Source organism: Vanellus vanellus, assembly GCF_965231255.1.
Source record: "Vanellus vanellus genome assembly, chromosome: 3".
NCBI classification, from domain to species: Eukaryota; Metazoa; Chordata; class Aves; order Charadriiformes; family Charadriidae; genus Vanellus; species Vanellus vanellus.
In genome coordinates, this window is record NC_138907.1 from 82,490,875 (window position 1) to 82,517,278 (window position 26,404).

Sequence of the window (26,404 nt, forward strand, 5' to 3'; positions counted from 1 at the left end):
TCGAAGTATCCTTTTGCTCTAAGTATTCAGGTTTCTTCTAAACATGCAGTCATTATGAAAGTTTGTCTGGCACACTTGAGAGAATTTGTTAGACTTGTAATATTGGCTTTTTTTAATGGTGGTGATGAAAACCTTGGCATGTCGCAATACTTCTTTTCATCAAACCATTTTAATTTTCCTGTTTGATGAATCCCTGTATCTTGATATCTGTGAAATGGGTTTTAACTGTCTAGTTAAGATGAGTAATTGAGCCATTGATTTGGGGAAGTGGAGTAGCTGAGTGCTAGTTTCGTTCAGAGGCACACTGACTAGTCGTGTGCATGTTGTTCAAGAGGTGATGTGCAAATGAGAGGGGTGGCACAAACAGAAAACTGTTTATCAAAGTCTCAGGATCCAGAGTTTCTTCCCCACTCTTTCCCTCCCCCAAAGCAATTCTTTCTAAACGTAGAGGTCTTTGAACTTCCACGTTCTCCTTTCCACGTACAACTTTAGTTCTTTACTTAGTCAAGATTATACAAGTTCTTTACTTAGTTAAGATCATACAAGACAGATCAGTGAAGTGCCCTGGTCTTTGAAAGGGGCTATTTTGAGAGGCTCATCTACCTCCTTTCGTCGGCTGAAATTCCTTGACTTTTTCATTCTTTTACCCTTATAAAAGATTGTAATCTGCAGCTTTCTACAAAAGAGAAATGGCTACGGGAAACATTTTCTGTAAATCAGGTTATGATATTTTCCAGATACATGTGCAGTAAAAGAGAAATAGAATTTACAACATATGTAAAGTTAAGCAGAATCAGCTTTCATTTGGAAAGTTAATTTTTAGATATTCTGAGAGCACACATCACATCACTGTTAAAATGTGTGTGGTTTTTTATGTATTTATATGAGGGTGTGTATATGTACACACTTTTAAAACCAGTTTTCTCTGTAAATTCCTTGTGAAGACCTGAAAAAATTGTTTTATTAATTCATACTGAGAATTATTATTAAGGGGTTTCTTTTTCACTGTATGTCAGTCTTACAAAGTTTTCTGGAGTGAAAGAATAATGTAGTGTAAATTATAATTAAATTATCTCAGACTGATGCTCTTATCGTCATACAGTTATATTTTGTTTTAAATTTCCTTTTCTCAGTATGATTAGCTGAGCATGTCTAATAACGTGAATAAAACATCTGAATAAAAATTATGATTATAGACTGTTCCGATATAGGTTCTGGCATTGAGATGGCAGCTAATATCAGCCAATCGGGATAGAATAATATGTATTTCAGCGACAAAATCATAGTTATTCAAATTTTAGCACTAGTTTGGAATTATATCAGAAGGGAGGAGGGATTACTGAATAAAGTTAAATTAACTAAGATTAAGAGAGAAAATGGAAAAGTTTGGCAGTAGCTACTAGGAACAGAAGCTAAGAAGGTGCGGGTATCTTACACTGCGGTAATTACTGGTATCCATATTTTGAGTTGGGGAACAGATTCTTTCTTTGACAGTGACATTTAGATCTGTGTGCATGTATATATACTTCATAAATAATATCGGTAGGCATTATTATGAATTTCATAACAAGAACTTGTTCTTTTAGATTATTAGGGTCACAGTGATGTGAAAAGTACAGGAATGTAGTTCATGGTATGCTTTTACCAAACTATTCACACGAATAGAGTTTTTCTGGTTCTCTCAGATTGGGAAGCCCCAGGCTGCTGAGGATTTGAGCTGCCTCCTGTTCCCAGGTCTGCTGTAGTCTTAGGTGAGAATGCGAAGCTGAAGACCCCACATCTCCCGATTCAGAAAGCAAATTCACATAATTGTCTTCCTACTCTTGGATATGATTTACCTGTGCAAATTATCTTTTGGAATGTATCATAGGAAAAAGAAATGCCCAATCAATATGTACGGGTAGTTACATGTGCCCATTACCTCTGATTTCTCATCTTATGAATGCATCTTAGGAGGTAAACTTTCCTGTAAATATTTTAATTAGAAGCACTGATGGAGGCAAATACCTTCCTGATGTCAGAGAAACTTAACTCTTTTTTTTTCTTAAATAACCACAATGTACAATATACTAAAAACTGATTAAAGGTAGCAGTGTAGCTATTTCGAATACCTGGCACAAGCGAATGTATGAATGCCAGAATATATGATACAAGTAAAATGCAGGTAGAGGTTACTCTCTGCAGCATTTGTGCGTGCTGTAGTGCACTTTAGCAAGCTGGTCACACACTCAGAGTCAGTCGGTGGTGCCTTAACAACAGAAGTGAGTTGGTACGTTGGTTCATAGCGCTCTGGCTATGAAGGTCCATCATCAGTACCATTTCCACGGTACCATTTGAAGATGGCAGCTGCTGAAGGCCACAGGCTGATGCACGTAAACACAACTGATGACTGCAGTAAAGCGATTTACAAAAACGACTCTCTGTGCTTCCCCCGTACCTGTTCGTAACAAAATTCTGCTTCAGGGCTGTAAAATCGCAGAAAGCACGCTTTCTTGCTACCAAGTGATTGCTGCAGATTCGTCTTTTTTGTGCATTTGTTTCAAAAGGCCTTCCGGCTGGCAAGTCTTTACTTTTAATATTTTTGGCTGACTCTGCCACCGATTTTCATTATGTGTGTCACTATTACTGCCGTATAATCCGAACATAAAAAACATGGTGCCGTAACAAATGACTTCACAGCATTGACAGTTATAGCAGGACCATTTCAAGGCTGATGACAAATTTCCCAGAGATATCTCAGGTCAGGTTTACATAAGCTAAACAGGAAATGATTGCCAACATTCACATTAAATCCTAAATGTTTTGTGTAACTTCATCTACATTTTATGTTCCTGCACGTCTCTCTGTCTTTCTCAGCTGATGAAATTCCACACTTCCTTCGATTATAGAAATAAGTTCATGTTTCATGGTTTGTTGTTCTTGCTAAGCTCTACAAGGTTTGGGACTCTAAATATATTATTTAAAAGACAATAAATAGTTCCTTCAGGTTTTGATTGTTTAAATTTTACATACTTTGTAAATTTTTATGATACCTAGGGGTTTGTTATTGCTTTTCCCCAATGGACTGCTAATGGAAGTTAGCCTGTCTAGCCCATGTGCTAGATGCTGTTAGGATAAAACTGCCTTTGACTTTCACACCTCTCAGGGGACGAGTAATTGTTGTGTTCAAACAGCCTGTAATTGTGATCCCGCTGGCTTTCTCAGTACGCTTCTGGCTATTAGAATCATTAAACAACTCAGCACCTGTTAACAGCATTGTAAATATTCAACCCTGCTTGTGTGCAGGTTGAGTCCAATATAGGAGAAGGCTTACGGAGCCCAGCCTCATAAATTAGAGCTCCTGACAAGTCAATTATTGTGAAACTGGGCTTCACTGTGAAATAAATGAAATGGTGTGCTGATAAAAAGGTAGGCTGTCTGTTTATAGCAAAGGGAAAGTAATGACAGGCTGATTCAATGCAGTGAGCATGAAACTGCATTGTTTTTATTCTTTATCTGTAATTAAATAGTTAGGTAATATAGCTTCATAGAGGAACTCACATGCGATGCAGTTTTTATACTTGGAGTACACCAACATGCAAAATCCAACTTGCATTTATGCCTGTGCATGCAAAATACTGCCTAATGTCATGATACCTCTGGTTTTGCTAATGATTTTAACATAGGCTTTCTAGATGAATGGCTTTGATTTTTATTAGGAGAAAATGTGCTGAGTGACCAAGAAGCTCCTGTGGGTGTGCTCAAAATTATATTTACCCCATTACAGATAGTAGTTAAAACACACTGGTACCACTTCACTCGAGATTACAAACCATTTAAGGTTTTTCTTTACATTGTTTGATTTGCACTGGGCAGCTATATATTTACTTCTCTGACAAAAAATTATCCAAAATCAGCAAATTTAAAATTCACATAGTTTTTAAAAGGCATTATAATGCCTTTTAGGATTTCGAATTCAGTGTGAAATACTGCAAATTAGGCAGAGCACAAGATAAAATTTGTTTGAATTACTGTCTTAAATTTCAGTCTCAAAAAAGAATTTCAGTGTATTGCCCATAGCTCTTCCTTTGTTTTATCAGTATTCATCATCAGTGTCGTGATACTGCAAATAATAGTGCTGCAATGAAACACTGAAAGTCTGAATACCGTGACAACAAAATGCCTTAATTAGAATAATTTCTGTAGTGCTGTATTCAATTTAGAATAAATACTAATGAATCATTAGTGGTTTAGATGTATAAAATAGAAAATCTTTTCCCATCCTTAAACAACTTATGTAGTTCGTTTGCTCGATTATTTTCAGAAGGTAAACAAAATGTTACAAAGTCAAGTCGGCTGATAAACAGAATCTAAATGTGTTCGGTGATAAGATGTCAGGCACATGAAAGGTGCAGGTGGAAATATTGATCGTTTTTTGTCATGACTACATTACTTCAGTAAATTTAAATGGGGGCTTATGAAAATTAAGTTGCATTGAAAACAATGTTAGAGTACTTTTGCTACAAATAAGTTTTCTTTGCATAAGAGTGATAATATGTGGCCGTCTACCATATCAATAGAAGTATTTCGTTTGGTTTGGTTTGGTTTGGTTTTGGACAATAGCTGTGTTTTAAATATTTGAGATCATCTCAGCATGAACCCGTATAAAATATCACTGCTATATTTATACACTTTGTTGTTGTCTAACGTAGCTGTTTCCTGCTATCAGAACAGGTTTTTTCAATTTTTTTCTTATGGTAATAGTCTTTTACACCAACTTTATCCAATTATAAGTGACCATTCAAAACATCAGAGAATTAACCCCATAATTTTGGAGTCATAACAAGGGAAAAAAATCTGGAAATCTGCTATTTAGCATGCAGGCTTGTTTTTGGTAGTGCTATGGCTATTCAAAAAGATAGATGTTAAAAACTGTGTTTAAGAAAATAATAGTGCAAATCAGATTCTCTTAATAAAACGGTCATGGAAGGATGCTTGGAGTATATAAAAACGCAATTTCATCTTTTGAAATTTGCTAACAGCAGCATTACAGTAAAGAAATTAGAGCTTAATTCAGAAAATGGGATTCATCTGCCCAAATATAGCATCAACAACTAAACTGATTGCCTAAAGTTCTTTTTTTTAAGTCAATGATTACGTTTCGCCTCATCCTAAAGCAGATATGTAAAATACTTCAGATGAATAGCATTCTGAAAGCACACATTTCTCTCCATTGACAGTAAAGGGAGTTAAAAAGACTAACTCAGGTGTAGCTGTAACTAGGTAAAATCAGCTAAAATGAATCTCAGCACACTGTTTTGCAGCCTGTTGTTCACCTGCACAAAATAACACTGAAAGAACCTAATCTCCATTACAGCATGTGGTATTGTTTCCAGTGGGGATGCTGAGTACATCGTAACAGTAGGAAATTTTAGTAAAGCAGCTAGTATGAACAAAGGAGCATCTTTCATTGTTGCAGCAATCTCAGTAGTCTATTTGTGCCACAGTATTTTACAGAATTAAATGAGCAGGGACAACCTTTTTTACTGTGCCTTTTAACATTTCGATAAATCATCGCATTTTTTTTGTTTGTTTGAATTGCACTTTGAAATTGCATGATTTAATTGCTCTGCTTAAATTCAGAATTTTTAAACTTTCTGAGCATGCTCAGTTTTTCTTTACTGCTCATTGAACTTAATTGTCACTTTCTGAATCGGTGCCTTTGTTGAATCTACACTCAAGTTCTTACTGCATTTTTTTCTGGAGCTCTTTAGGTAAAAGCTCTCCCTGAGATTATGTTGGTTTGTATAAGTCAGACTCTTACAATACAGCTTAAGTTCTACAGTTAAGGAGTGCAAACTTCAGTCACTGGGTCTTTTTTATGTTATGCTGGCATAACAATATGTTTTGGCACATGTTATAAACCTTTTTCCTTCCTACAGATAACTAAGAACAAGCGTTACTATACAGAGTTTACCTAAACAATTTTACCTGAAAATGAACATCTGAAGTAACCACATTGACAAATACCCTATTCCTTCTTTTAGCAATTTTAGCTCTGAGAATAAAATGGCTCAGAAATACAACAACAAACACCAACATTCGGATTGGTGAAAGGTTACTTTTTCAAGAGATGTCACTATATACCTAGTTTTTATTTTCAGAGTTCCGGGATGTAAAAACAGTTGCTGTCTTTACTGGGTTTTCCTCCTTTCTTTTTAAGTTAAAATACTATCACTTATGTTAGTATCGCTTGTTCACTTTCGTACTTATATAATCGGGAAAATATACTTATGCAATGATGAAAATTTTCCCACTAACAAAATATAGCCAGTCCAGTTCTGTTTGTGTCAACCTTTCTATTAATAGACAGACAAATTACCATCTTTCCATGTGTACCTGCTTGTATTATGTTGGTTACTCCCACAAACAATTTAAGAATAATGAATTTCTTGTTAGACTACATAAGGAAACAGTTCTGTGTTTAATTGATTAATGTAGATATGCGCTTCCAAGTATGTGTATGTATTAAAACAGCCTTGTAAGTTTTCCTACAAGACGTTATTGTTAAAAATCTTCGGAGTGTCAAAAGTATTCATGTAATGCATCTCTTTTCAATTTATCTAGTTACTATAACTTGGATGATGTGAGCCACGACACTATGAATAAGTACCTCTCAAGCCTTGTTGAGAAAGCCCTCTTTGATTTGGAATGCTCCTACTGTATTGAAATTGGGGAGGTAAGATTAATCTGTGCCTTACAAGATTCAGCAAGATACACGCTCCTAAAAGTTGGGAACAGCAAGATACATGCTCCTGGTTTGAGATGTCAGAGTTTGTCTATGGAACTATTTGCAAGCCTTATGTTGAAAACTGGGCTTAATTAAGGTTGCAGCTAAATTATGATGCCAAATCATTTTTGCTGTTCTCTCTTATAAAGTAGTCTTAAAATATTTTGCAGTTTTGTAGGAACAATTTATATGGAACCATGCAGGAACCACGTATGTTTGATTCCTCTTCTAACAGGATAATCGCAGCATTGAACCTCTGACATACGGCCGCATTGCTTCCTATTACTATTTGAAGCATCCAACTATTGGGATGTTCAAAGACCAGTTGAAACCTGAAAGCAACATTGAAGAATTGCTCTTAATTCTGACAGTAAGTGCTGATATTTTCTTAACTTAAACATATGTAACTTGTGACTCTTAAAGACACTTACAAGTATTTAAAAAAAACACCCTGAAGTTAAGAAAAGCCATTTTTCCCTGATCTGTAATTTCATTTGTTGTTGTTTTGAGTAATACACCTGAATCATTTTTGATGTTTCAAGTGTTCTGTCTAATCAGTACATCAAAATTACTGTATAGACCTGTTTCTCTTCTTATGTCTCTTCATAATGTTCAGGATCTATACAAATCTGAATTTGGGGTTTTTTTTCGAAGTAAGTTAGGTAGAATACTAAAATGCCAGAATAGTAACTGCATATCAACATCCTGAATCCAGGACCATCACTTTGCACTGGGACAATCTGGAAGATACAGCAGCTTTAAGAAGTGGGTGAGACAGATGGGGAAGACCTGTTTCCTAAAATGCCTTCTTTTTCTTCTCCCAGCCACCTCGTGATCCCTAAGGTCACAACCAGCAATAATGCCAGCTCATTAGTTAACTGCCAGTTAGTCTAGTGATTGTTTAGTAGAGAAGTGCGATGCAAGGCAAAAGATTTTAGGGTACAAATTCGGAGACACAGTGTACAATGCAGCGTGATAGTATTACATTCTCATCATAAAAGAATCAGGTTTTACTCCATTTTTCTTTTTAAGTACTTAAGTAGTTGTCTCTACAAAATCTTCTATTTCAAAATTATATAACCCCACTTGTACACACATATTTGAAAAGTGCCTGAAAAGCTTATTTCTGCCCGCTTATGATTATAGTCTCTGTTATATACATTATACAAGTGGTCCAAATTCTTTAATATTCTGATTTCCAAGTGTTAACTTCAAAATCTAGAGTCCCATCTTATAGTATTTATGTATGTTACTTTTATATTCATTATTGTTTTGACATGCTGCCAAAATTTCTCTGAGAGGAAATACAAGAAGAAAAATTTAAATAGTGCTATTCAACAGTTTGCACCTCAACAAAACCTGACCAGCATTTTATGACACTAGGAAAGCCACTTTTCTAGTATAGAGACTTTCTTTCTGATAAATTTAAATCACCTGCTGCAAACATTCAGATTGTTACAGCTAAGAAATAAAGGCCATAGTAATCTTTTACAATGGAATGTGTTAGACAGCCTAAATAGGGGAATTGCTGTCACTGACCCTGCAGTATCTGTTGTTCTGTTGCCAGAAAACATTGCAAATTATATAAAATGAAATTCGCTATATTCAGCTCCATTCAAAGTGGTAATCAACCACGATTCCTATATATGCTGTATGTAAAATAACTGAAATTTTGAAAAGAAATACCCACTAGTGAATAGAAGTTAAATAATTTAATGTTGAGTATTCGAGGTGAGAGCTTTACTCCAGCTGCTGTCTCTTTAAAGTCCCCGCTTCTCTCTAGAGAAAATTTTCGCTACCTAGAAACTTCAGAGGTTTTTTTTCAGACAAGTTTGGACAGGGAAAGTTTGAGAATAGCATTAGCAGAGATGGGGGACGTTTCACGACACTGCCTAAGCTGGTGAGCAGCATATGGAAGGTGAATGATGGAAGCAGAACCTAGTGCTATCTATCTCATGTCAGGGCTCTTCATCTATTTAAAAAGCTTGCATCCATGAATCGCAAAGGTAAATAGCAAATATTTCTGTTGTAGACAAAACCTAGGACCCTACTGTTGGGCAGAGATTGTAAAATTTAAAATTCATTAATCTTGCTTTAATACTTTCTTTTTTTTTTTTTTTTTTTCCGAGAAATATAGTCTTGGAAGTTGTCCGTTTAGAGTCATAAGAGGAATGAGACTAAAAATAAAATCATTTAGGTGTCAAAATGTGCCGCGTGTCAATTTGAAAGATGAAAGGGCTGTATGAATGCTGGATGCCACTATAGCTGGCAATTTTTCCTTACTTTTTATGCAGATGTTGATTTTCACAATTACTAATGAAATTACTGTTCTGTCTTGTTGAAGGTGTAAATTGAAAGGGTTTTTTCGGTCTGATGGAGTGTTGAAAAGAATTGCCATTTCAACATAGTTATTGCCAAGGATTTTTTTTTTTCCCCTAAACACTGTGAATTAATGAGTTTTATAATTACGGCAGTTGCTTCACACCTCTATTGTTAACCAATGACATTACATCTGCCTTGCTCCACTGGTGCCCTCCTCCTTCTTATTGAAGCATTTAGCAGTTTTGGCAATGGGGAATTACATGGCATGGGGTAAGTAGTCTAATTAGGTATAAGTGAAAATCCTGAGGGAAAAGGATATTTAAAAAGTAATTTGAAGAATCTCTTAATGATGCTGGAACTGAAAGCTGTAGCTATAGTACAAAAAGGCCTATTATTGTTGGAAAACATAATTATAATTGTGATTATTCTGCTGATCATTCAGTTTTAAAGTTTTGAATTTTGGACCGTGTTATTTAAGAATAACCATCCAAAACCTTTTTCAAATGCAGTTGCAGGATTTTGTAGATGTGACATTTGGGTCTTTTTTTTTGCTGGCGTTGTTCATAATCTTGCAAACCTTTAGACATTTATAGAATCACAGAACGGTCAGGGTTGGAAGGGACCTCTGGAGATCATCTAGTCCAACCCCCCTGCCAGAGCAGGGTCACCTACAGCAGGTTGCACAGGACGGCGTCCAGGTGGGTTTTGAATGTCTCCAGTGTGGGAGACTCCACAACCTCTCTGGGCAGCCTCTCTCTGCCACCCTCAAAGTAAAGAAGTTCCTCCTCATGTTAAGATGGAACTTCCTATGTTCAAGTTTGTGCCCGTTACCTCTTGTCCTATCGTTGGGCACCACTGAAAAAAAAACTGTTCCCATCCCCCTGGCACCCTCCCTTTAAGTATTTATAAGTATTAATAAGATCCCCCTCAGTCTTCTTTTCTCTAGACTAAAAAGACCCAAGTCCCTCAGTCTTTCAAGTTTTTACAAGTTTACTAGATTGGGTATTAAGAAAAATTTCTTCACTGAAAGGGTTGTGAAGCATTGGCACAGGCTGCCCAGAGCCTGTTGAGTCACCATCCCTGGAGCTATTTGAGATGTGTAGATGAGGTGCTTAGGGACATGGTTTAGTGGTGGACTTGGCTAAGTTAACGATTGGACTCGATGATCTTAAAGGTCTTTTCCAACCTAAACGATTCTATGATTCTAAGTTGTCTGATGTATATAAGGAAGGCAGAAGTGTACAATTGTAACAAAGAAAATACTGATGTTGTGGGTTTGAAATGGGATATATACAAGTTTTTACCAAATTGTCAATGTGTGACTTGAAAAGGAGCAAAAGTTTGTTTAAAACAAAGCCAGGAAAAAAGCAAGATTGCATTCAAGAATTCTGAAATCTATGATCTTATTAAGGGTTTTAAATCTGAGTTTGATTAAGGGCTTTGGAGTTTCAGATTGATGTTTTGCCATGCTGATGGGAGTGTTCAGTATTCAGGATCACTCACCAATGAATTATCAATGAATTATGAATTTTGCAACTCGTGTTTCTAGTGCCGGTGGCGCTCTCAAAAAAGTTACTCTGTAGTAAGGTTTGTTTCCACTTTGTAGTCAAGACCATTCATAGTCTTCTCCAGTATCTGTTCTTTTTTCTGTTTTTTTTTTTTGTTTTGTCTTTTCATTTGATCATCTGCCAGCATTTTGCAAGATCAAATGAATTGTTTTCAGTATGGTTTAGGGGTTGAAGTGTCCATAACATGAACGGGAACATGGAAACAGCCCTGCAGTCATGTTTTAAGTATACAGTAATGAGTGATACAAATAGGTGGGGTACAATCCCCTCACGCTTTCCCTTCTCCCCTCAGTAAATCTGTACTCGAGGTGTTTAATCTGTCTTGGGTTTGCAGTTAGCAGGGAAAGTTCAGATTCAGTTACTTTTGTAACTGACTTGTGTGCGGGGACCTGTCATTTTTCTGAGAGAGAATGTTTGGTGCTTTTCCATAGAGCTTTCTTTAAAACTTTCCTAACCGTGCTTCAGACAGTAGTAATCCGAATGAGCTTAATCACTGTTGAGTTATGGTGCTTCTTGCATTAAGTATTATTGATGAGAAAGTGTTCATGAATTATTACTGACAGGCTGGATTTCCCTGAGGTACCTAAAGACTGTTTCCTTTTATTCTGAAAGTTAGGTGCAGAGATTATAGAACAGAGGTCTGGGTAAAAAACAGTGAGAGTTACTTTGGGGTAATTTTTGTCATTTTCTGTACTAAATCAGCAGTCACCACAGATCTTATTAAAATCAAATGAAGGTTTGTTGTACCTTGAGGACAGGAGGTCTGTCTCGATGATTGATCAGGACCGTGATGGCTAGATCCACTAGCTTCATGATTTTGGGTGATTTGTTACTACACTTATCTGGTTAATATTCTTATTTACAGAGCAAATACTTTGTTATAACTCTTCATACCGGACAGTGAAGGGGAGAACATTATTGTCTTTCAGCTCTTGTTTTATCTGCACGTTATCCCTTATTTCTGCTTTTGAATTCTACCTGCAAGAGCGAACTGCTTGGTTTTCTTGTGCCTACTGCTCTTTCTCATGTAAACTGGTTATAAGAGATGGGTTTCTTTCTAACTGGGGAGCTTAGGGACAGAACAGCAGGGTATTTGTGTTATACCAGGGCACACATATCCATCTTTCTGTGATATAAACGTAGACTTCTAAGTTTAGTATCCACATACCTCTTCCCTACATTTCTATCTGATAATTGACACGGTTTTGTTACGCTGGCCTGTATTAAGCTAAGTATTTTGGAACTCAGCAGAAAATCTGGCATTGCTGGAGTAGCAGATGTGAAAGGTAGAAGGAGGAGGTCCATGAAACAGGTGATCTCCATCCAGATACATAGATAACAAAAGAGTAAAGGTATTAACACCATATCTGTCTTTCATTACCTGTTAGGTATTTGTGCTCTGAGATTCTAGGTAACTCAGTTAACCTATAGCTTTATTTTCTGTTCATCATCATTGACACATCCTATTCTAACCGGGGAATCTTTGTGAATATTTATGCTCTGAGTCTAAAATAATTTTATTCCTTAGCAGGATTATATCTTAAAGCGGTTGGATCAGTCTCCCATAAAGGGGCCACAAAAGTTTTTGACTCAGCGATAAACCATCTTTTCCACTGGTATCCAGTTAGATGCCAGGGAAGGAGGAATTAATAAATTACAAAAATGTTGCCCAAGAACAAGCTAATGTGAGCTGTTTCGTGTAATATCTTCTCTGCAAGCCGTGGCAGAAACATTGCTTTTGTTTTCTTTAAGATATTATATAAAACTTGTTTTCTGTTCTATAAGCCATTTCAGAAAAAAAATCAGATCACTCTTGCTAAGTCAGTCATTTGCTAGTTTAACTTTACATTTACATTTAATTTAGAAGGCAATAAAGGCGCTACTATGATTTTCTTCAAGGCATAAAAGTATGGCAAAACTGTATTAATTATGCCATTCTTTTTAAATATGGCATTTCAGTGTCCAGAATAGACGTTCTTTATTATGTAAACTTTACATCAAATGCAAAGCAATTATGCTACATCCCAACCTTTAAAGAACTTACATACTTGATTTCACATATGTTGTGCATTCTCAGTGGTATGAACATGACTGCTGTGGCCACTCTACAAATAGGGACAGACCTCGGCCATTATGCATATTTTAGTGACCCCTTATAATTGGAGAAAACTGTTACCTCTTACCATTAAATCTTTTCTTCACAATAAATCCATACCTAGGACTGTTCAATGCATAAATTTCATCCTAAACACAGGCATTTACAGGATCATTTACTTAATTTTTATACTGCCTATATTCTCTGAATTTTAATATTTTAAAACATTTGTGCTTCAGTTCCCACTTGGAACGTCTAGATAGTATCACAGTGTTTTTAATAAAATAGTTCACATTTGAAAATTCTATTTGGCTGCATGTAAATAAAACAAAATGCTACAGCAAATATTAATAGAATCCAAATTCCATCATCTATATCCAGTATATTCAAAATACCTTGTACTTAGCAGAAACAGTACTTACACACATGAATACCCACACATTAAATTTGTCTTGATTTTTCTCTAGTCCCAGTAGATGGAGCAGTTGTGAATGTTGCTGTAGTACTTGAATATAGTCATTTTTTTCTAACATCATGACACAATTATTTATTTTTCTTTTTCCAAATGATTGTTTGATTTTTAGTTTGAAAGCATCATATGCTGCCCGCCTTTCCAGAAAAGCACAATCGCTTGGTAAATCAAGATGACAATGCCCACCACTGACAACTAACAGAACGTGGCATAAGTCTTTCATTTTTATGGCATCAATAAGAAAGAATCGCATTCAAAACCAGAAAATATAAATCCTCCCCATCTCCAATACACATGACTTTCTAATCTCCGATTAACAGATCTCCTTTTTTTTTCCCTCCAGTCTTCTTACTCAACTTCTGTCATTACTTGCCAATTTGAAAAACTGAATCGATACTCGGGAAAGTTAAACTAAAACCTATTTTAAAGCGGAAGTTAAAGGTTTCAGACATACATTTCCCTTGAAGTAGACCATAAGACAAGAACTATTATCTTGGAAAAAGATAGTATTTTTTTTTCTTTTTTTTTTTTTTCAATTTGTTTTGATTGCAGTGCAATGTCCAAGGGAAAAACTTGTGAAAGTGTATATAGCTGTGGCAGTGGAAGTCAGCAGCCTCAGGCTATATCCTCACTTCAAACAGCTGCTTTAGTAACTGCCTCTGTCAGAAAAATGAGGAAATAAATTCCTTTAACAGGAGCTACAGATGCAGTTACAGCAGCAAAACGCTCATGTATACTAATGAAAACTATTTTGATAAACCAGGAAACTAATACACTTGTATCTGCAAGGGTAGATTGGAGTACTGTCCTGGTCTTGTACTTACAAATGTGAATGTTGGCTGCCATCTGTGGCAAATCAATGCTTGTCCTTGGTATGTATGCGAGAAGCAAGTTCAGTGATAGCTTGGTTTAGCTGACTGCTTAAAATTACAGGCGATTCAACCGTGCACCGTTTATTTATTCATTTATTTATTTACTCATTTAAGCACAAAAGCCTTTTACTTACCACTTGGCAGTTAGAATTGTAGCCGTCATCATTATGCAAGAATTCAAACTATGCATAGTTGTGCACATGCAGCCAGTAGTCTGCAAAGGATTCATATTGAAAAAGAAACAGGTTTTTAATGAGTTATGTCATATGGCCCTGTTTTCAAATATACAATGTATTTGTTGAAATAATGTTTGTGTTTGTTGAAACAAAACTGAAGTTCTAAACTGCATCTTTATTAAGGTAAAGCTGAATGCTTTATAATGTGCAATGGTGCTTTGATAAATGGCTGTGGGTTCTGGTGCCCCGAGTACTCCAGAAGGCAGTCGTACAACCTCAGCGTGCCTTTAGCAAGTCAGTAGAAGTTCTACCTACTTTGTGCCTCCCAATTTGTAAATAAAGCGCGATACGCAAATTTAGGCCCTCTGCCGCCCGCAGTTCTTTTGTCTTCACTGGTTTCTAGTTATTGCCTTTGCTTTTGATAGAATTACACTATTGTACTATAAATTGTTGCAGTTACAATTATATTGCTGATGAATTTATTTTCACAGAATTCAGCTCACTTAGTGACACCAACTCGGTCTTACTGACCGCTATTTAAAGGCACACAAATGTTTTCCTCTGTCAGCGAAGAAGTTATTGCTCAGACTTGTAAACTGAAAGAGGATGGCATTTTGTAGCTTGTTCTCTGATTGGAACAGAAATTTCAGGATAAGGATTGGTTTGGCCAAAACAATTACCTCCTATAAGATTGGTATCCAGCCTATATTGTTCCTTTAGAGTAGTAGTTTAGGTAAAAAAAGGGACGTAAGAGGATTACTGATCAGTCCTTAATGAAGTATCTGACACTTGTATTTTCCTATTTACATTTAGATTCTTTCTTTGTTTCATTCTTTTCTTTTTTTCTTTTCCTGGTGGAACCTGGCTAGCTTTAGAAGGTTGAATTTTATGTTAAATGTTGATGTTATGTATTATCCCAGATGAACTTTTAAGAAGTCAGCCTCTTCTGTTATTTGCCTAGTATTTACAAGGTGCTTTATTTCACAGTTACTTAGGTAGCTCATGCTACCTATAACGATAGAAGAAATTGCAGAGGGATTTTTGCTACCAAAAGGCAAAAACTTTTCTTAGCATTTGAAAAAGTTAATACATATATTTATAAAATTGGTATAGCATAGTAAGCTTGCTTTTAGAGAAGAAACGGTTGCAGATTTTCTTCACCTCTGCAGCTTAATGAATGTGGGCCAGGCGTCCCGCGAAATATTGGAATTGTTGTATGTGAGAACTGTGAAATTATACACTTTTCTAGGTAATTTTATCTGGGATGATGCTCAAATATAGCTTTCCTTAATTTATAGTATATCATTGTGCTGTTTGCCATGGAAGAGGCAAATCAGACATCACCAATTTAATTGGGTTGTCCACATGCCAACTTCCCACTGCCTCTCCTTTCTGGCTTCCAGTGGAAAAATACAGCAATCCAGCAAAGACTATTCAAACTACTAGTTTTCAGAAAGAGAAAATATCACAAGTCTGTTCCTCTCACCTTAGAGGGTGACAAAAAATGGCTAAAATCCCTCTCACAACAGGTCTCTTAAATCCTTCAAGGTGAAGGCGTGCTACTATGTTCACGTATGTATTTAGTGTGGGTATGCATGTCTACTTACAAAGTATTTTTAGGTAAAACTGATGCATACAATATTAAGAAATTTTAACCTAAACATATTCAATCATTGAACTCACAACATTCTGTAGGTTCATGAGATGAATTCCAACTGTTTTATCATTTGCTTAAGGGAGCAAGCAAATGTAAACAACGTGAGGTGTAGATAATAGATTATTTTTTCTTTTGTATATGATTGTCTTAATATTTACTATATGCAGTCATATAAGATGCTAATTTTTAATACTTCTTTAGCTGTAAGAATGCGTGTTTGCTTTCTCTTGATTCACACAGAACAGATGGATGCTTGACTGCCTGCTAATCCACAGCTGGAATGGTTTCAGCGGTTTCCACGTTGCTGGGTTAGAGTGGCTTTTCTAGTGGACTGAGAGGGCAGCAAGAGAGGGATATCATTATTCATCAGTATCCCAGTGGGATCGCTGCCAGCAGAGATTAATTTTTTCTGTTATGCTTGTAAAACAAGCTCAGGTGGAGTCTCTAATCCTCAGGGCACGGGTGGCAGATCAAGGAAGATGCTACAAAGCTAGTTAATTTTCAGATTCTAGGGGAAACAGAAGCTCTGTTAGATGTATAAATACATGATTGCAAATTTAAGTAGCTCAAATCCAAATGGGATCTTCCCAGACATCTGGTACTGAAAATCTCTGTCGTCTTTGTCTTTTAAAAGAAGTTCTTAAAACTTTATACCAGAGGCAAAATATCTGCAACTCTCTCTTAATTGTCAGTTACCTTTCCATTTTATTTTTTTTTTTAAATACGGTTCTTACAATGTGCATTGGGTGACTGCCTTTATTTACAGGTAGAAAAGGCACGGTATAAGTCCGTTTAGGAACATGGACTCTGCAGTATTCTCACAAATATGTGTGCAGTGAGCATCACCAAGAAAAATTCTCACTTGCCATCCCAAAAGGGTTGGATCTGCCCTAGCAATGCCTGGTACACCCCATTCGGGTAACGGGATGTTCTGTTAAGGTCATATGTGGTACAAGGGCATTTTCACCGTGTTACTCACTGTATCAGACCACAGGTCATTCATGGCAGAAGCGTTGATAGAATTTCCTCAAATCAAGCACACCGAAATGCTAACAGGTTGTCCATTTGTTTAATAGACTTCAAATAGGTTTTCTTTTACTGGGTTTTTTTTTGTTTGTTTTATTGTGATTACCCCTCTTCCCCACCCTTGTAATTATCAGTGTCTTCCATCTCTGCATTACCTTGTAGCTCTTAGGTTCTTCAAAACATTGGGTCAGATTTGCGAGCAATGTTAATCCCCATAGTTACACTGAAGTAAGTGGAGATGGGCCAGTTTTTATCAGCAGGGAACTACCCTTATTGAAATTTACTTGCAGCAGCTGTCACTTCCTCTTACAGTTGTGTTTTTTTATTATTATATTAAACTATTTTCATTTAAAAGTGCTCAGAGTGAGACCAGTAGCGTTGGCTTGCTGAAAAGACATTGTGCGTGGAGGCACCTTCCAAGTTTCCCATATATTTCTGCCAGTTCATATTGTTCTTCTATTATTCTGGGCCTGAGCCTCTCTTGAACAGAGGCTGCTAGTCATTTCACCACATGATGACAGGTATTCACGCCTGTGAACTTTTTATTCCCTTTTGTCTCTGGTCACATAGTAGTCTAGATCCGGAATTTAATCCAGTACAAAAATGCAGCAGTGTGCATTTGTGGCTCCCCACTAGGGGAGCTGCCACAGGTCAGCAGATCTGAAATCTGGTTTTCAACACACAGAGCTTTTACAGCTTGCCATTAACATATACAGTATGTATGGGCCCCGTTTCACATAAAGAATCGGTAGTGCTTACTCCTGTCTCCGTGCAGAGTAGCGTTAACTTAATGCAGAAATCTGTTAACTTCTTCCCTGGGTCTGGGCTCTGCACTGGAAGATCCCAATGGAGGATCAAAGCCAAAGATGGAAAATGACTGATCGCTTTCCCAGGGAAAACCATGTGCCAAAATTTGCTATTACAGTTTTTATTGCTATCATCGTCTCAATCAGTAGTTGAGCCAGCTGATTCAGCCAAGCACAGCTTCAAAACGTGGACAAACGTCCAAATGGAACTCAAGTAGATTTCTCATGACAATCAGACTTTTGAATGTATACTCAGAGAGATTGTCCCAGTTTTGTGTTAGCACATTACCGAGTTCATGCTCTGAAAAGCTTTTCTGTATTAGTGCAAGACAATTAGTTTCAATGCAGCCAAACCCAGTTGGTTTTAAATCTTTCCGAGAATGTGACTTGAGATTACAGGGGAAGAAAGTTGTGGGTCACTGCCCCATCTAGGTATTAAGATTTTAAAAAATGGGGTGATGATAATACATTCAGAATGCGCAGGTTCAAAGCATTCTCATGAAAGGTAATAGGAAAAGTCAGGCGTCTCAGAGAGCCGAAAATCTCAAATATACCATTTCCAGTGATAAAATGTAATAATTCCCTCATGTCACTATAATTCACTTTATAACTGGAATTTATACCATTCAATTTATATTTATGCGCTATGGTTGAAGTAACTCATTCTAGGTGAATAATGTGTATGCCATACCGGTTTCCTTAAACTGTGAAAGTGTTACAGGCTTACTTATAATCAATAATTTAACTTAAAAACCTAAGACTGAACTCAAGCCGCCTCTATGAAAGTTGTACGGGCTTAATACTATGAAAGTACCTACACGTTTGGGGGAAAAATTAATGTATTGTAAGAATGGTTTTTATTAGGACTGACCAAAAAAGTAGCACTGAATTATGATTGTGATCATAAACTTTATGAAATATGGATTGTGAGAGTTAAGACTTACTGAAAATCATGAATTCATTCCTTGTTGTAATATGTTTTAGTAAAGTATGCAATTTAAAAAGGAAATTATTCTGAAACAGAATGGTTCTATATATTTTTCTACCACTTGGTAAACCAATTGAAATGATTGTATTATCTGTTCCTGTATCTTCCTGTATGCTGAAATCTAGCTTCTCTCATATACTTAGGAAACTTTAGGATAAAAAAAAAAAAAAAAAAAAAAAAGGAATTAGACTTTCAATTAGTATAGAAGTCCTAATAACTTTTTTCCCGTTTCAAATTATTGTTATTTATATAATCCCCCCTCTCACATGTGCTAGCATGCTTGCATTTTCTTTTAGCAACTCCATGCTGAAGCAGAGGTCTGTGATTTAACTTTGTATTTTAGAAGTTCCTAGATCTGCCGGGTCACTCTCTGCTACTGGTAGCTAATGTTGCTGACCTCCTATTGCTCTGTGCGTAGTGGCAAAGGTCTCTCAGACTCCTGACCTCTGGTCATCAGGAATGTCATCAGTAGTTTGTAGTTTGGATGTTTTAAGAGGTGAACTTGTGAAATCTAAACCCTTCAGGGTGTTTTTAAGTGATCACTCAACTGTTTCATTGCCCTAGCCTGTACTTTTTATGATGTCTGTAATTGTAAAATTTGTGGTGTTTATCATATGCAGCTATTTAAAAGCAAAAATCAAACACTTGTCTGTTTAAAGTGAGAAGTCTGAGAATACAATTATATGATTTCTCTGATCACTAACGTGAGAACTTTATAAGAACTGCAAGAATTTTTAACTTGTATGTTCTTATAAACTCCGTTTGTAGGTCCCATTACTGAAATGTGCCCATTTTAAATCCTGAAAGATAGTTATAAATTAATTTTTAAAAAATAATGGGTTTACATAATTGCACGTTGATGGGTTTTACAGCTTTATCTCTTCAACTTCTCGTGCTCAACTGGAAATTTCCAGTGCCCTCTCTGGTAAATCTTAAATCTGGAGACAGAGCCCAGGGTAGCCCAGCCTCTCTGTTCTGCTCCTACCTAGTTAATTGGGTTAACTTTGCCGTTTGAATGCTGTACTTTTTTTTGGACACTTATCTTTTATCTGTAAAAATGCATTAACCACTAATTGGATGATAAATAAAAAAGTTAGTACGCGTTTCAAAAAGATACTAAGCAGCCCTTATCCCTTGGCTGTTGCTCTCCGTCCTACACGTATCTGTTTGTTGACCTCCTGTCGTTTTTCCAAAAGTGAGAGAGTGGAGAGTACTCTGACGGAGTACTAGAGAAGTGGCGAGATCATTTTCCTATTACCCAAGCTGGAGTGGAGCGTTAGGGCAAGCAGAGTCCCCGGTGAGAGGCACCGGTGCCAGAAAGGGAGCCCCTTCTCCGCAGCCAGGGACAGCTGCCGCCCCGGGGGCTGCGGCTCCGACTCCTCCGTGGCCCGTGGCCCAGGGGCTGGCACAGGGCTTTGCTTTCTGCCTTTCCTCCCTGCCAGCCACCGACCCTGGAAGGGAAGGATGGGAAAGCCCCCACGGGAATGGGACCGCACTGTAGGGTTGGCTGTAATATGCCGGATGCCGTTTGATTGCGTTGCCACACACGCGCGCAGTTAACGGGGAGAGATGTTATATGGTATATGAAGGGAAGGAGCTTATTTAGAGATGGGGCCTGTGATGAATTACAGTATCATGTAGTAAATAGATTCTAATCTGACCATTTTTGTTTTCTTCTTTTGCATCATGATGCCACTCTTCAGGAGCCCTACAAAAACTTCAGCCTGCTCTGTTGCTTAGCAGAGCCTGCCAGGCTGCCCTAAAAAACTAGAACGTCGCTCCTGCAAAGTTTGTCTTAAAAGTATATTTTTACATGTGGAAGCTCTGTGCAAACATCTGCTGTCTAAAAGAGGGCTTCCAATCTAAGTATCCCCGTGTTTTGTAGCGGCTTCAATTAGCTGTTAGAAATTACTTTTTTTTTTTTTTCCTTTTTGTCTACAATATGAATCTTGAAAACATGCATCACGTTTGTTCTTAAAACTTACAAGTAGTAATATATGTTTATAACTGTCTTTAACTGCGATATTGTCCTAGACCTTTTATATCGAAGATTAAGAAAACACGCAAACATTTTAAACTTTGGAAGTTTGAATTATGTCCCATAAAACTGAGACCAAAGCATATACATTTATAGGCTACCAATAAACTCCTTAAAATAGGAGTTTATAACGGAATCACTAATACAGATAAAATTTTCAGAGCAGTACTTCTAGCAAGTACTCCAATTTCATTTTTCAATCTATTTTACTTTTTGGTGTGAGCTGAAAAACAACTTTTGAGTAAGTGGTCAGTTTGGGCTTTTTTTCTTTTTTCCCTTTTTTTTTTTTAAGTATATGTTTTCTCACATTTATTTCTTTTCTGAATATAAATCTAAGCTTGATTGTGTTCCAGCTGCCTTCCAGGATACATCTATGTAAATTTAATGTCTTTCCTTATAGATCAAACTCACACTTGAAAATGTGAAGATAAAATAAAGTATAAATATGTTGGTTAATTTAAATAATTTTCATAATATATACTTGTGTCATTATTGTGTCACATAATACAGTCTTGTACTCTTGGGAAGAGCACGGGCAAAGGAAGATTAACTTGGTAGCTTTAGTTAAGCAATTTTTTTTTCTTTATAATACAGTTAACAGTCAAATGAGACTTTTGTCAGCACATGAATGGAGGTATATATATGTATATATAAAAAACGGAAATAATTTCAAATGTTTTTAAGTACAGAAATTCAAGTATCCTCAAAGAAAAATTTAGAATTTGTGAATCTACTCTAAGACATTATTATCCAGTTACCTAGCTACTCACAAACTATCAGTGCTTGTTCTTTCTCTGTTTTGACCATCCTCCTTTTCTCTGTCCTATACTAAGGGTGACGTAGGTATCACCCAAATGAGGACAGTTACAGAGTGCTTTGAAGATTGGAGTCGAGCTACTTCCTATACACTGTAGCACTGTGTGGAAATGACAGGTCAGGATGTTGTACTAAAATACTCTGTAGCCCTTTGTACAATGGAACAAAAGACAAAAGCCAATTATATAATAATACTATTGTTGAGCTTCTATTTCCCTGTCCAGTTACTTAAAAGATCAAAATATGCTGTTTTCACTTGGAAAAATAAATTGCATAGTGGCATAACGTTGAACTTCCGATAGCAGAGAACTAAAATTTACTTCGTAATGTATTATTGCTGTTAATTGCAGGACAGCTGAAAAAAACCCACATTTATTTATTGCAGCTTATTTATTTTTCATTCTATGCACAAATGTATGATTTTTGCAGTCCTTCAGCATGTACTCAGACTACTAGAATTTTATGTCATTTAAACCAAGGTTCAGGTAGAGAGGATGTGATTACTATATTAGCTAAAAATGGTCCTCATCTTTTGTCCTTTTTTATTATTCTGGTAGTGACTTTTAGTAGTAGTTTACTGCAAGTTTTTTTAATACTTCAGGTTAACGACTGTAAATTTTGGTATCAGATTGTCTAAGAATGCTTTTCCCTTGTTTCTTTCTACAGCAGAAACTTGAGAGAGAGCAAAACACACTGCAGGTTTATTAAAGTTGAAAATATGGTGTGGTTAGGTTCACTGTACCTATATAAAGAAAAGGAACTTACAGGCAGTCAGTCACTTCTAAGTTAGATTCAATAACAGCATCGCTAAAGAAAATACTCCTGGTTCAGCTCTGGAATGTGAGAAACTATTTTTGGTTTGTTTTAGACCCTCATTGTTACAAATTAATCAACTGCTCTTTAAAGTCTAGAACTCATTAACTTTATAAGTTTTACTGTTCCCATGACTGAACTGAACTTAAAATATTCAAGTTTACTTTAGTTGCTCACCTTGATCCCATTTCTGTCTATGCTCTGCACGTATCCTCTTCTCTCTTGTAAACAGACAGCAAGACGGAGTTACTTGAGATTTAAAATATTTCAGAAGGTTTACATGTGGTATGAGTTTATAGTTCAGCTCTTAGTATAGAACAGTAATTTTAGCCAAACCCACACATTTTGTGGGTAGGAAGAAAATCTGGGGGTTTTTAACCCTGTGGACACTGCGGTACTCGCAGTACTCGCCGTGTTGGATACCTTATTTAAATTTCAGTTCAGTCTGACTGCTCAAATGCCTCATAGTACCAGAAAACTGCAGGAGATATATTTCAAAACGGGATGAGATGTTTACTTTTAAAACGATTCTAACAATTCAAATAAAGGGTGATGATGATAAGCTGCATATCTGGAACACGATGTTGCAGACAGGACGCTAAGATGATTCTGTGGCTGGTGTTATGCAGGAAACAGAATTCAATTATCAGAATAGCCCTTTGGCCTTGTAAAATGTAACCATCGAGTTTACGCAGGTCTATGTGTGACATTTCTCACTGGCAAAGCAAGTTACTGTCTCCTATATGACCCTGCAGCGCACACAGGTTGAAATGTAGGTTTGAGAGGACTCTTACAGCCATGAAACGATGCAGCAAGTCTCTAATGCCCAAAAGAAGACTTTATTGGGAAAGTCCTTCACAGACCTACAGAAAAGAGAGATGTGACAAGACTACCAAACGCATGATTGCAGATCCCATAGCTAAAATTCCTAGTTATCTACCGGTATACTCCAAGCTATGCTGAACTGTGTAGGTGCTTGTAAACATATTATTCGCACATGGGCTGCAATAGTCCCGATTGAACAGAATAAAAAGGGAAAGTGAAAAATCTACAGCAGTGCTTTGTGGTTTAAATATAAGGTTTGTATTAAGTTTCTTGACTTTAGAATGAAGATTAATGATTGATGCGTAATTTGATCTGTTTCCTCACCCATGGAAGTAAGAACAGCATTCAGATACAGCGTACTAAAATAATATGTATTATATACAGTGTGGAATAGTTGAAGCTATAGCCTTTGCAGAACAGATTGAGATTCACAATGAAAAGGAAGACTAAAATGAAAAAATATTGAGTGAACAGCAGGGCCCATTTGAGGTGATTACAAAGGATGTTTCTTTATTCTGTCTTTTCTTGTGCAACCTGAAAACAGTAGCAGGGGGTTACAAGCAGAGTTCATCACAGAGTTGTCAATCACTGTCATTTAACATTTTGCAATGGAAGATGTCTTTATTCAAGGACAGCTGGGCAAATCAGAGAAACAGATTTGCAGTTAGTAGTCTGTCCAGCCTACACTAAGCAAACAAGGACAGGGCAGACATACTGGCCTCTCACATAAAAATATAATGGACTCTGCTGACCTCGGTGCCCTCCATTCAGCTTCATTCTCAGTTGTATAAAAGCTTCACTACCCATTCTCAATTTCCTTTAATTACCTACATGATGCAGATAAGAAAATGAACCTCACTTACTTACAGTCAATGATCACAAACAGGAAATTAAGTAGGCAAGTTGTTTAAAATAAGAGGAGTGTTTTGGAGGTAAATAAAACATGTGCTGGGGAAGAATTAGGGAAAACGCGTTTTCAGGAGTACCAATTGGTCTGGAGTGACTTGGCTGATCCTTTTTCTTTCTGCTACTTTAAACTGCAAAGCAAAACTAAGTAAAAAATCTCCTCGGTAAATATTCTTTAAAATATCTTTGAAGGAGAAGCCAGTTAAATAAAAAGAGTGAAGCAAACATGCAGCCTTCTATAGGGCTTAAAAAGATTGTGACCTTAGGTTCAGAGAATAAATGACCACAGTTTTCACAAGAGATCTAGCAGAGACAGCCAGGATTAAGCAGCCGTTGTCTTTAGTCAGTCTTCACTTCTAATCTGCTGTTGAGATATGAAATAAATTAATGATATTCTGATTTTCTTTCCAAATCTGAAATTGCCTAATACCTATCTTTCCTGTTACATTTATATCACAGTTTAAGTGTAGATTCGTTGTGCTGTTAAAGAAGATGATAGAAAATTTTGTGCTGTCAGTTTCCAAGGGGGTGAAAAACAGCTATATAACCGTTTTTAGGAGTTGTCAAAAAAGGTTCTGTGTGTTAGGATATTAATGAGTGGATACGGTACTTTGCAAGTCAATTCAGTAGTTCTATTAGGTGTTCTAAAATTGCCATTTTTCTTTACCTCACTCTGCATTGGTTACCGTTGTGAATATTTCATTAATATGGATTTGCAGGAAGTCGGACTGGAGATTGAAGACTAAAATGCATAATATCAACTCTATAGTTTAAGAGGAATATAAAACCCTGAACACTTTCATTTAATGGTTTCTGCTAAGCCCATAGCTCGGAAGACATTGCCCTTCGGGCTACCCAAATGACGTTTTATTTTATGACAAAAGGAATACACTCACTTAAATTACAGATGGAAAAGATATCACGTATAAAACTTTTACTTTACTTGCAAGTTTTATACTTTAGAAAGATCATTCTCGTTCCAAACAAGAATATGTATGCATACGTGCACAAGAGGATTTTGTGGAGGAAAAAGAAAAAAGACCAATTAAGTCACAGAACAGACTCTTCAGCCAAAATTGGCGTTCTTAGGATGCTTCTGTTGAATTTTCTTTCATTCGGAGACACTGGATTTTCCTGGCGGGAGAATGAACATCTCTGTTCTGGGTACTAGAACCTGTTCCTCTCAGCCCCAAGGATGTTGCTACTCATAACTACATTTAGATTACTTGTTGGTGTGCAGCTCCTTGTTGCGACGGTGAGAAAGTTCTTAGACAGCTTTCGTTTTGGCGTGAATGGTATTAGTCCCACTCTGGAGCACAGAGGAGAGTTTTCAGCACCAACTTACAATTTGGCTTTCTGCTTTGATCGCTGATCATCTGCGGCTTAGACACATTGAAAATATATTTTAAAATAACCTTACCAGAACTATTTCAAACCCACTGTGTTTTGAATACAAAAAGTAGAAACCCTGAAAATTGAAAATGTGACTTCTTTCTATCTAACCTTACAGTGTTTCTGTGAGCCAGCCAGGGTAGGATATCTATAGAAGGTCATCTCAAATACCCAGTCTATCCAAGGAATGTATTTATTTCACTGTTTTTATTTTCTTCTTCTCTAATGTTAAAATCAACTACGTGAAAAAAAAACTTTAAAACCTGTAATTGTGTGAATATTTGTGAATATTTTACTAGCTATTGTTTTCCCACAAACGTGATTTTGATAAATAAGTACGCTTCCTAAACATTAAAATGCTGTTATTTTAACAATGAAATCTAACTGTAGTAAATTAAGTGCATAAACGTTTAATGTCTCAGGAAGGAATAATAATTATTGTGAAGTCAATTACAATGGTTAATTTTTTATATTTTTTTTTTTAAAGAATGCTGATGAGTACACAGATCTGCCTGTGAGACACAATGAAGATCAGATGAACAGTGAACTGGCAAAACATCTTCCGATTGAAGTCAATCCCCATTCGTTTGACAGTTCACACACAAAAACACACCTCCTGCTGCAAGCCCACTTCAGTCATGCCATGCTGCCTTGTCCGGATTATGCAACTGATACAAAGACAGTGCTGGACCAAGCAATTAGAATATGTCAGGTATCGTAAGACATTTCAATATTTAACTCCTGTTGTTTTACTCTTTATTGTTAGCGTGTGGTAATATTTTGAATATAGAAAAATCTGAAGATTTCTTGCAGTCTTGTGGAGAACTGGTACTACACGGTGTGATACCACTTTGTTTAGGGAG

At 36.5% G+C, this 26,404-nt stretch overlaps 1 protein-coding gene across 1 annotated transcript in view; it reads left to right on the forward strand.

Moving 5' to 3' along the window:
• Positions 1-26,404, forward strand: part of ASCC3 (activating signal cointegrator 1 complex subunit 3) — a 290,851-nt gene that overhangs the window by 240,103 nt on the left and 24,344 nt on the right. The window contains exons 35-37 of the mRNA XM_082481072.1: positions 6,607-6,718; positions 7,005-7,139; positions 26,029-26,253. Of these exons, the coding sequence (XP_082337198.1) occupies positions 6,607-6,718; positions 7,005-7,139; positions 26,029-26,253 (472 nt within the window). The remainder of the gene's footprint in view (positions 1-6,606; positions 6,719-7,004; positions 7,140-26,028; positions 26,254-26,404) is intronic.